Raw genomic sequence first — 12,175 nt, 5'->3', positions numbered from 1 at the left:
ATATATATAATCGTGTGTGTGTGTCTTATAAACCCCATCACAAATTATTATTCATCATTCTGGACATAGTGGCACATACCTTTAATCCCAACACTCTGGGAGGCTGAGACAGTAGGATCACAAGTTTGAACCTAGCCTAGGTAACTCAGCAACTGAGACTGTCTCAAAGTGAAAAAAAAAAAAAAAGGCACTGAGCTCAGTGCAAAGGCCCTGGGTTCAATGTCCAGTGCCACAAAAAGAGTGTTATTTTTAAATAAGAAAAGGTCTTCCCCCGCCTGCTGTGCTGGCCCTGCCCCCAGGGCCCGCGGAGATGGCAATTGAGACTGAACGTGGTGATGCACACCTGTAACCCCAGCACTTGGGAGGCTGTAAAACAGGAGAATCACTATTTGTCCGATCTAGTAGTGAGACCCTGAACACCCTGTAAACCTTTCCCTAAAAAAAAAAAATACAGAAAAAAAATCTATATATTTACTCACGTACTTATCATTTCCAGAACTTTCCCTTTCCTCTATAGATAAATATTTCTGTTTGGTGTATTTGACTTCTACCTTTAATATTTATTGTAGTCTAGGTATGTTGGTTAGGAATTACCTTTCTTTCTTTCTTTCTTTCTTTTTTTTTTTTTTTTTTGTGGAACCTGGGATTGATTGAACTCAGACCCTTGCATTTGTCAGGGAAGCACTTACTTCATTAAACCATCTCCCTGACCCTGGTTAGGAATTATCTTAAGTTTTGTGTATCTCAAAAAGTTCTATTCTAGCCAGGGAAATGGCTCAGTGGAATAAGTACTTCTCTCGCAAGCACAAGGGCCTGAGCTCAATCCCTGGTTCCGCTAAAAAACAAAACAACAAAAAGTTCTATATTTTTAAAGTCATCTTTTTTCTGTGGGCATAGGATTATGTTTATAGTTTTAATACTTAAGAGATAACACTTTTTCTCTCACATAGTTTCCCAAGAAGTTTGATGTCATTTTTAATATTTGTTTTTCTGTGTAATATGCCTTTTGGCTAAGGGTTTTGGTTGGTTGGTTTGTTTTCTATTAGTGGTTTTAAGCAATTTATGGTGTGCATTGGTGTCTTCTACATTTTTTTCTGCGTGTGTGTGTGTTTGCGTGGTTGGCAGTCACTGATTTTTCTTGATTCTGTGGGTTTATCCTCTTCATCAAATCTGGAAAATCTTCACTCCATTTACAAAAAAATTAAGCCATTAGAAGTTATGATTTTTTATAACTTTGGATCTATTGTTATTTCAAGTTTACCTATCTGTTCTTCTACTATGTCTAATCTGTGAACCCAGTGTATTTTCATCCCAAATATTACAGATTTTGGCTCTACAGTGTTGAGCCACAGTTATAAATCATGTGTGCTCCACATCTTCCATTCTGCAAGAATTCTATGAGTTGTGTTACTTCTTTACATGCTCATAAATTTTTATTGTATGCCTTACCTTTTTCTTTTTGGTATGCCAGACAAAAGTTGGGTATTGGGTATTTTGGTAATCTGAGAAAACTTACTGCTTTTGTTCTGGAGCAAAACTGAATTACTTAATAAAGTTAGTACTTTTAGGGATATTCAACTCTGCTGAGCAAGACCGAAAAAGTTTAGCCTAATTTCCCCTACTTCTAAGGAGAAATTGTTTTGAATTTCCAATCTACTGCTGAAATAAGACACTACTGCTGGGTTTGTATAAGCTCTGGAGAATGTTCTTTTTTTTTTTTTTTTGCCAGAAATTGAACTCAGGACCTTGTGCTTGCCAGACAGGTGTTTGTGCCACTGAGCTAAATCCCCAGGTCCCTTGTAATATTTTCATGTGGTTCTTGCCAAAGCCTTGCTTCTTTTCATCATACACATTTGTTACCAGTACACATCTGAAGCCTTGAGGAGCTGGTCACAGATCTCTGGAGCTTCATGTGCCACTCTTCTCTCTTGTTCTGCAGCCTTCCTGGCCCATCAGTTTCTCCTGCTCTACTCAGGGAGATGACTGAGCACTGTGTGAGTCCCCTCGCCCCAGCAGGTCTGGAAACTCTGTACATGCAATATTCTAGAGCAATCATGGGCTCACGTTCCTCATTTCTGCAGGAACAGTTCTTCATTACCTAATACTGAATGCTTGAAATTTGTCTCTTATTCTAATAGTTGTTTCAAGAATATTAAATCCAGTTGCTGGCACTCTGTCTTGACTAGAAGCTGCCCATGATTTTGGAAGCACTTGGAGAGCTTGTTATGGCTCCATGCATCTCGACCTGTACTCTGGTCACACTGATTTACAAGCTATGGCTGTGAGGCTAGGGTATGGCTCTGCAGTTGTGTGTCAGAAACAGGCCTGGCATTAGAGATACAAAATTAAACTAGATATAATGCTTGGTTACAGGAGAGCTTACAAAGCAAAGACTAAATCAGTTTTTTATGCTATAATGCATTAAGGATAATGCTTATATACAGAGTGTTTTGGAACATCCTTACAAGGAAATGAATCCAAATATAGCCCCAAGATGGCTGAGGGAAAGTTAGTAAGTGATTCATGGTGGAAATGAAGAGTAAATTTACAAAGATGGGCTGCAGTTATTTGGATTAGTGGGAATGAGGGGAAAGGAGGCTGGCCGGCAGGAACATTCCAAGTAGGGAGAATACATTTGGGAACTGCAAATGATTTTGAATGGTTGGATCAAAACTAGGACGAGGAGGGGTCTTCAGTGTCTCTCTGCAAACAGAGGCTGACATTGACAATTTTCAAGGGGGAAAAGAAAAAATAGGGCATTGTGATAGGTCGGCTGATGGAACATTTTATGATAGGTCCAAGTTTCCCTTGAGCCTGAGAATATATTTAAATGGCTTCTTCATTTATTTGTTCATCAAAGGTTTATTAAGCACCTATTTTATGTTGGGCTACATGTTGAATGCTAGAAATCCAGAGAGGAGTGGAAGTCTACACTTTGATATTATTTTTTAAAATATGCATTAAACTCTGTAGAACGTATTCTTACTAAAACCTCGTTCTGAATAGCATCCATTTCAGGGAAGTGTTTATTCTACTGAGCCACCTTCCCGGCCCCCATAGTATCCATTTCAGACAGCAATCAGTCGCTACTTGGAGAGCAAGTGTTCAGCTTAGCTGAGAACAGCACATACCAGGTCACAGAAGCAGCCACTTAACACTGGGTACCAAGCAGTGTTCTGAGTACTTCATGTAAATTAATCAATCCCCAGAGAAACCCTAGTACTACTACTTACTATTCATCTTAACCAGAATATTACTGTCTTAACAGGAGTGCTTCAGTGCATTTATTTTTCCGGCTACCCATCATTACACCACCACAAAGAACAATGAAGGAAGTCCCAGAGACCTTGTGAAGTGAGGCGAGTCATGCAGGAGAAAGTGGAGGTGATGAGCACTCTGGTTTTTGTGCCAAATGGATGTTTTTCAAACTGTGAACAACAAAATGGGTCAAAAAGACATGCACAACTATAACTTCCCAAACTAGTGGATATAACAATGGACTTCAGAGTTTCGTTAGGCTATGTCTACTGACATACATAGCAATATATTCCTAAGGGGAGGCTAAAAACGTCATTATTAGGCTGTCCAAAGTATTTTAAAAATAGTCCTAGAAACTAAAACAGTAAGCACAAGCTGTTTATCATTTCACCCTCATGAGGTCAACAGACATAGGGAATACACTTTCTCTAACATAGCCAACAGAGGCAGGAGGATGGTTTCTGTTTGAACATTTGAAAGCAAAATTACCACTAATCATCGTAGGCTGCTTCACACACTCAGTGGAGGACCTGAAAAAAAAAACGGTGCTACTGTGTCCCCTGTGCTGGAGACAGCAAGGCTTCTCCTGATGCTGCTTGAGTCACAGGAGTAATGACCTCAGAGCTCCATCTGTCTTGCACCTCTGAATGTTCTCTCCCGGCCTGTGCTGAGACCCACGTACATAGAATAACCACTGAACGATACATATTCCAGATGATATTTCAGTCTACTTCTTCAAGTGATATCCCGAGTATTTTTTCCTAGAGGGGGAGAAGAGAAATAAATTTTTAAAATTCCAAGTTGGATTCACTGTTGAAGTGAAAACATATGTCTGTTAGCTCTGCTCTTATCCCAGGCCTGACCTGAGGCTCAAGATTGTGCATTAGGGCTGGGGAAGGAATTGGAAAGGTGCCTGGCATCCTTGGTATGCCTGCAAGGAAAACATTAGTGAAGGTTTTATGTTACACATCCAGGACTAACAGGCTGGATCTTTAAGATGGGAAGGAAGACTTTGAGGCTGTATTCAAAATTCGAAAAAGTGGGTACTGACAAGTTGCTGACTGGGTGGAGGTTGCAGGACCGTGGGGCAACTATGGGAACAGTGTTGCACCGTGAGGGACAAAGCCTAGGAGCAACTCAGAACTTCACAGGACCTGTATGAGCACACTTTGGAGACGGTGGCTATTCAGACATTTGGTTGATTCGCTATTTCACAAGTATTAGCTGAACGTCTGTGATGCATATAAAGTGATGTGGAAGATAGCAGAGGCATAAGATACACTGCCCTGCCTTTGTAGATTTATTTGTGCTTGAGAGTATTAGATGCACGCCTGGAAAATGTGGAATACTGAGCTAGTTCAGGACACTGAGTCTCTGACAAGCTTCCACTCAGGACATTTCCCCTCCTTCCACACTATTACAGAGACACCACACAGAACCCAAGATAGACCAAGAGGCCAGTGAAAATCCCTCCTTTCCTGTCCCATCATTTTGAACTCAGGACCTCGTGCTTACCAGGCAAGCACTTATTCCACTGAGCTATCTCCCCTGCCCTTGTCCTATCATTTTGGAAAAATTGGACCTTCCTCTCACATAGTGTTTCTTCTCTCCTAGTTTCTACTTATATGCTCCAAATGGAACCTAACAGTGGCCAGGAGTTAAGATCCAGGTTTATGGTATCCCAGATAGATGATGCAATTTGGATTGAGCATAAAGAACTAGTACCACCAATGTCTAAAGTCTTTGAAAAATCCCCTTTCATATTTCTCCTGACGAATTCGTCTATTTTCTCTTAAGTGGATCTGGTTATCTCTATCACACCAGCAACCAAATTAAAATAACCAGCATGTTAGGATTTTCTTTTGTCCACCTTATTTAAATAGATAGAACTAGAATCATTATCTATATATACACTGAACTTTAATTATATCATAAACTTTACCCTCTAACATTCATAATTGACTGGCTTTAGTATAGTCACAGTTGTAAAACCATCACCTCTGATTTTAGAACATTTCCATTCTCCAAAATGAAACTTTGCATCTATTAGTCCCTCACACTCTCTCCCCTGGCAACCACTAATCTACTACTTCTTGGAATTTGCCTGTCCTGGACACTTCATACAAGTGGGTTCATACAACATCTGTCCTTTTTGTCTGACTTCCTTAGCATCGTGTTTTTAAGGTTCATAAATGTATCAGGCTTTACCAATTGTTCTCCAAAGGGACTGCATCATCTTACAGCCCAGCCAGCAACATATGAAGATGAGGATTCCAGTTCCTTCTGCTATCCACCAGCAAGTATCTTAATCGTCTCAGTGTGTAGAACTCATCATGATTTTAACAGTTCTCTATCTTTTTTGTCAGTACTGAGGATCAAACCTAGTGGCACTCTACCACTGAGCTGTATCCCTAGCCCTTTTTATTTTTCATTTTGAGCCAGTGTCTCACTGAGTCACCCAGGGTGGCCTCCAACTTGTGATCCTGCTTCCTCAGTTTCCCAAATAGCAAGCATTACTAGTGTAATGTAGTAGTGTGCCACTGTGCCCAGAGTTCCCTGCTATTGAAATTAGGGTAGAAAGCATATTTTGAAATGCTCTTACTGGCCATTTATCTATCTTTGGAGAAATGTCTGTGCAAAACCATTGCCCACTTTTAAAAAATAGATTCATTTTTTATTATGGAGCTATAAGGTTTCACTGCATTTTCTGAATATAAATCATTCACTAAATACATGATTTACAATTTTTCATTGTGTTTCTTTTATCCTTCTGTGCTGGGACTTGAACCCAGGACCTAAGGCATGCTAGGCACATGCTCTACCACTGAGCTACCCCTGTGACCATTTTCCTATTTTCTTGATAGTTGTATCCTTTAAAGAACAAAACTGAAGTCCAAGTTCTCTATTTTTTTCTTTTGCTGTTTGTGCTTTGATGTAAAACCACTATATCATTCTTTTTTTTAAAAAGTATTTAGTACAGGGTCTACAGGGTCTCACTACACAGATTGGACTCATAGTGATCCTCCTGTTTTCAGTCTCCCAAGTGCTGGGATTTTAGGCATGAACCTCCATGCCCAGTCTCAATCCCTGTCTCAGGGCCTCCCGGGGGTGGGGCTGGCAGGGCACACAAGGGATTGAGGAGAAACTTCAAGGTTGCTGTGCTCTGCCTAAGCAGGTGCTTTAGTCTGCTGAACTAAATGGCCGGCCCTTTGTTTTTAAATAGAGCCTTTATGACATTTCAGATTAAATAGATTCGAGAGCTGGCCCAAGAACCTAATTGATATTTATCATTTCTGCAGGAAAATATGCTAATAAGCCCAATAACATTTTTAAATGAACATGTATAATGCCATCCATTGGAATTTGATCCTGTACATTACTATGGGACAAACATGGAAAGGCCACAGCTGGAGGGGTCAGAAAACCTAGGAAGGCAATCTAGGAAGAAGACTGGGGAAAGTGAAATAATATCAAAGGAATCTGTTCTCCTTTTAGGATGTGTTAGAGCAGCTTACATTTAGAATACTTACGGCTCCAATCAGCCAGTTAAAGATGATTACACCTGGTGTGAAGGTGGAACACAGAAGAGTGGGCAGCCACTGAAGACCACAGCAGGCACTGCAGCCGTGGGCAAGGTAGCCACACTTGCTTCCTGACATCCAAGCAACCAAGTCTGTTTGCAGTCCCCAGGTCACTGCAGTCTTGTCTAGAGCCAGCTCACGCCTCCCGCTAGCTCCTGGATCATTTTGTGGAAAGGTGACTAAAGGATAAGGCCGGGGAAAGCCTGTCCTTCCCAGAGTATCCTAGGCCTTAGGAAATTTGAGTTCTAGGGTACTGCATTCTGACACTTGGCTTCGTGTAGCCACTCAAATATGGCAGTTTTGAGTCAGGGAATGGGGATAAAAAATAGGAGCGGGGTTGAGCCTGAGGCATAAGGAGAAAAGGATGTTTTGACTGATACCAAGTAATTTGAAACAGGTGAAAAGTTAACTGTTTGCTTTGTAGTTTGTATCAAAACAGCCCTGTCAGAATGACTGGGTCAAAGCAGCAATGACAGTGTGTCTTGAACCCAGAATCCTCTATCTTTTTTTGGGGCGGGGGGTTCAGGAAATTAAACTCAGGGCTGCTGAGCTACATCCCCAGTGCCAAACCCTGAATCTCCTTAATTAATTAATTAACTATTGGGCTCACTATGGAGATCTGACTCATTGTGATCCTCCTGCTCAGCCTCCCCAGCTCTGGGATTACAGGTATGGGCCACCACACCCAGTCTCATTGGCTGGCATGGCATTCCGTGCCAGGGATTGAACCCGGGTCTTTGCACTTGCCAGGCAGGCGCTTAGACTGCTATCTCCCCAGCCCCATGAATCTCTTTATAAGGACCAGCCCCACACCCTGTCAGTAACCTGGAATGTGAGGAATGGCCTCCCTGCCCTGTGTCACCAACAGATTTCTGCTGCCTACAGAATTTGTGAAAACAGAAGTTACATCTCTGTCGACATTTTATATCTCTGAATCTCATTTCCTGCTACATCTGACCAGTCTCTCTGCCTCACATACCCTGAAGGAGCTCAGTAAATACTTATACATGATGAAGATAATCACTGAAAGTATGTTCCCATCAACGGGATAGATCTCTTGCCACTCCAGTGTCATAAACCCATGAGAACTGCTTCACAGATGTGATCCTTTTACTAAAAAAATATTTAAAAAGAAGAGGGAAAAAACCCTCCCCATCCCAACTCTTTTAAGTTTAGAGAGAATTTGTTTTTAAATAGGATACACTTACCCATCCACCATGCTGTTGGACCCAGGATGAGAAGTTCTCTTTCAGGTACTTGGCTCCAAAGCCCAGAACCCTGTTCATTGGGTGGTTGTCAATAGCTGTGAGCTTGGCCATGGCATCTATTGCAAGGGCAGCTTTGAAGCCTTGGGCTTTGGCTTCTGATTCTCCTCTGGTGTCGACACACTTTAGGAACTGGTCGGTGATGGTCTTGAAAACAGGGTAGGACAGCCCATCCTTGAAGCTGCTCATCAAGTCCTTGTCTTTCTTCAACTGTGTATGAGAGGAGAAGCATTCAGTAGAACAGCCTGGGCCACTGAAGCACACAGAAAGCCTCTCAAATGTGGGCTGGTAAAGCACCCAGTAGAAAATACCCTGGGTTCTAGTCTGAACCATGACACAATATCCTACAGGACCGACTAAAGCATGTATCTTTCTTGTGAGTTCATTCCATCAGGAAAATGATACAATTCACCCAACATTCAACAAGTACTTGCCAAGCACTTAACTGTGGATAGACACTGTGGATGGTGAAGACTCAGGTCCTCACTCAAAGGGACAACAGTCTCCTACAATTGCAGAACAGCACTAAGTGTTCAGCTACTGGTAAGAGTCATGCCCAGATCCGAAGCAAGAGAGCCAATGCCCCAGCTCTTCACTATGCAATCATGGGGGAATTACTATACTCTTGCATTTAATTTGTCATCTCTGAATTCTAATGGTGATAGTACCTATGGCATACGGTAACTGAATAAGGCAGTTAGAGTAGTGCCTGACATGGGGAACACAGTTCTCAGGACTTTGTGGGAACATAGGTGTGTCCTGGAAGACTCGCTGAGGTAGATATGTTCACTACAGAATCATGCTTACTTATTCCTTTTTCATTATTCTACACAGCTGATTTTACCTCCCTCCTACTCTTGAACCTGCCATCTTTCTGCTTTACCTGCTTTGCACTGCTATATATTACCTTGAGAAAAACAAAACCTACTATGTCTCTGCATCTCTGGAAAACCCAGAGCATATGCCATAAAACCTCATCATCTTCATTCAGAGACATCCTTGTAATGTCTGTTAATATGATGGCTGTCATGTGAAAACAGTTGTCTTAGTAGGCAGAGACTAAATGCTTATTTGAAATCTCCGAGGGAGCTGAGGTGGTGTCTCAATGGTAGGGCACTTGCTTAGCATGTGCAAGGTCCTGGGTTCGATCCCTAGCACTGAAAATAAAACACATAAAAGAATTCTAGTTCTGTTCTTGAAGTTAAGCAGGTTTTCCACAAGTATTGTTTCTAACAGCCATCTTTGGAGGACAAATGAGTTGCTGTGTGAGGATTTTGTGGGGAACAGTGTTCTTTGTGTGAACCAAACCTACCTCCCAACTTCCACTGGCCTAGCCTTTCATCTGAGCTATAAATCTGAGGTCTGACCAGCTTCCTCCACATCAAGAGAGGACTCTTCCAGCCAAGGATGCAGCTCAGTGGGAAAACGTCTGCTAGCATGTGCAGGGCTCTGGGTACAACACCCAGAACCACAGAACAAAACAAAAAGACTTCATCAGTGGCCCAATTGCATAAGCTAAGCTCAAACTTAGGCAGCTGGAAGTGTGGCATCTGCCAGAACACTAAAAGAGTCAAGCCAGAGAGAAATGCCTTGTGCAGAGCACCACCCTATCCCTCGGACCTGGTTGTCCCTTTGAGTGGCTCCTGCTCTCTGGCCCCTGGGGAGGTCCTCAAAACAGGCCTCCCAGGCTGCTCACCCACTCACACGGTGGCTTCACAGTTGCCCTGCTACGAGGGAGTTATTTTTCCACCATGCAGTGGGAACTCAAGCAGGTCACATCTACTGTGTGTTCTACCAGCGTGTTCTATTGGGCAAACGTACAAGGAATTATGAGCAAAATTGCTAAAGAAATAATGGAAAATACCACTGAAAACCATCAAGTGAGAGCATCCGGCAAAGTGAGGGTTCTGAGAGTGATGATCTGTGAGGTCACCCATTGTGACCAGAGAGGTCACCTTCTCACCACCCCCGGGGGCCTGGCCTCCCCGACCTCTACTTGGCCACTGCAAGTCACTGCCTAGGGATGCCAGGAACGAGGTGGTCATGAGAGCCACAGGCCCTCCGCGTTGTACAGAGCATTTGAAGCCACTCCTAAAGGACACCACCACACACACCCACACTCCCAGTTTGGGTCCTGAACTGCTGACTCACTGTTTGTATCTATTTGTGATTCTAGTGACAGGAAGACAGATTCCTCTCTTTCACAAGGCAGCCTTTGACCCTCATGGGTGGCCCCGAGTGCCAGGAAGTTCATTCTTAGCAGGGGAAAAATCAATTGCCCTTAACTACTATATCCATGGCGCTAGTTCTGGAGAAATGCCAGACTGTCCTAAAATAACATGTTGTTTTCTATTTCCTGCTTCCCCCGCACCCCTCCCACTCTCCATTCGTGGCCCAAAAGCTCACAACATTCTCTTCTCTTTCCTTTACCCCAGTGTCCCTGGTTTTCACTCTCCCTTTTCTCCCTGGCCCTTCTCCTGGTCACGGTTCTCTGAGAGTACTTCAGCTGAAGACACTGATGGAGGAGCCAGGAGCATGCTGTGACCAGGCGGGGTGGCCTGCCAGCTCCTGCTGTTTGCATGTGCTCATGAGGCCCCTGGGGCTGGAGTTTTTCCCCATAGATTCTGACCAAAACAAAGACAAAGGCCCCCAGGCTAGATCCTGACTGAGAACCCCCAGCGATGCTGCTATAGTCTACACTGGATACAGAAGTGATGGCTTTCTTGGGGCTGGGGATTTGGCTCAGCAGTAGAATGCTTGCCTAGCAAGCTGGAAGCCCTGGATTAGGTCCAAAAAACAAAAGCCAAAACAAAACAAAAGAAGTGATGGCTTTCACAAGAGAAGCCCACTACACTAGAGTCTTGCTCCTCAGGTTTGTGCTTATGGACAGCTCCTGTACATCCTGGATTCCAAGGCTGGATCTCCCCTTCTAAGTGGCAGGGAGTCCACAAGACCTGCAAGTGACACGAACCCACCAGTAGTCCAGCAACTAAAGGGAGGTTTCAGGAAGGACTCCAGCTTCTGAGAGATGCAGATATCTAGCCTGCAGGGCAAATGCAAGACTCTAAACTTCACTGACGATCAGTTATGTGGGGAGCAAGATTAATAATCCTATTCAGCAAATTTTAATTTACTGGCGTCTTTTCTTACAATAACATAGTTACTTTTATAGTTTCCAAAAATTCCAAAGAGGCTCCACAAGGTTTACTTATGTTTTCCAAAGTGATTCATTTTCAAGATTTTGCCAGCATGGAGAGCGTAGACTCCAAGGGAAATAAAACTCAGGACTAAGTGGAAACCAGAACTTTGGAAAGCATTAAGGCTACAACCTGGAGTACAGTTCCGTTGTGATGTGCTAGAACAGAATGGGGACAGAGGAAAAAATGTTGGTTCACGAGGGTTCATACCTGTTTTTCCAACTGGTCCCCAGAATATTTCAGTATCTCAACAAGTTTGGCTATTATTTCATCTTCTGAATCTGTTGGATGAGAGAATTACCATTCTTTCAAAGAAAAGCACAAAATAACTTTAAAATTGTCCAGTGGCCATGCTTAGGGCTTGGTTAGAGAGTGAGGAAAATGTTCTCTAATTAGCTCATCAGTCTCACCTGTTCTGATCTCACACAGCCACCTGTGACTCTTCCAAGACTCCCCTTCGTTCTGTTTTTTTTTTTTCCTTTTGCTCATTCCCCCAGTTCTCACTGTGAAATTCATTACTTCACTGTTGGAACTGTGGAACAGACAAATTCCATTCCATAGAATGGTGTCTATAAAGATGCTCAGGAAAAAAATGCCTCTCTTTTTCTCTAACGTCAGATTACTTTTTTTTTGTTTTTTAAAATTTAAAGAGAATAAAAAATTAAAAAATTAGAAACAATACAGAATTTTTAAAAACAATAGGAATTCAACAATGGTTGCTATAGTGTGTATTGTTGTCTTCACAGTAGTTCAGATTACCAGATAGAAACATGCAAAATTGGTCAAAAAATAAAGCATTAGCTGTTCCTTCCAACAAACCAATAGAAATTAGTAGTGCAATTATCTTAGCTATCCTCTCTCTCTCTCTCTCTCT

General features: G+C 42.5%; 1 protein-coding gene across 1 annotated transcript in view; it reads right to left on the bottom strand.

The window, feature by feature from the left end:
- Positions 1 to 3,179: 3,179 nt before the first annotated feature.
- Positions 3,180 to 12,175, bottom strand: part of Bcl2l14 (BCL2 like 14) — a 20,081-nt gene continuing 11,085 nt past the window's right edge. The window contains exons 4-6 of the mRNA XM_004626066.2: positions 11,512 to 11,582; positions 8,048 to 8,314; positions 3,180 to 4,019 (exon numbers count right to left, since the gene is read on the bottom strand). Of these exons, the coding sequence (XP_004626123.1) occupies positions 3,981 to 4,019; positions 8,048 to 8,314; positions 11,512 to 11,582 (377 nt within the window). The 3' untranslated portion in view covers positions 3,180 to 3,980. The remainder of the gene's footprint in view (positions 4,020 to 8,047; positions 8,315 to 11,511; positions 11,583 to 12,175) is intronic.

This window comes from Octodon degus, unplaced genomic scaffold, assembly GCF_000260255.1.
Source record: "Octodon degus isolate 3935 unplaced genomic scaffold, OctDeg1.0 scaffold00012, whole genome shotgun sequence".
Lineage (NCBI taxonomy): Eukaryota > Metazoa > Chordata > Mammalia > Rodentia > Octodontidae > Octodon > Octodon degus.
This window is presented reverse-complemented; position numbering and strand designations above follow the sequence as displayed.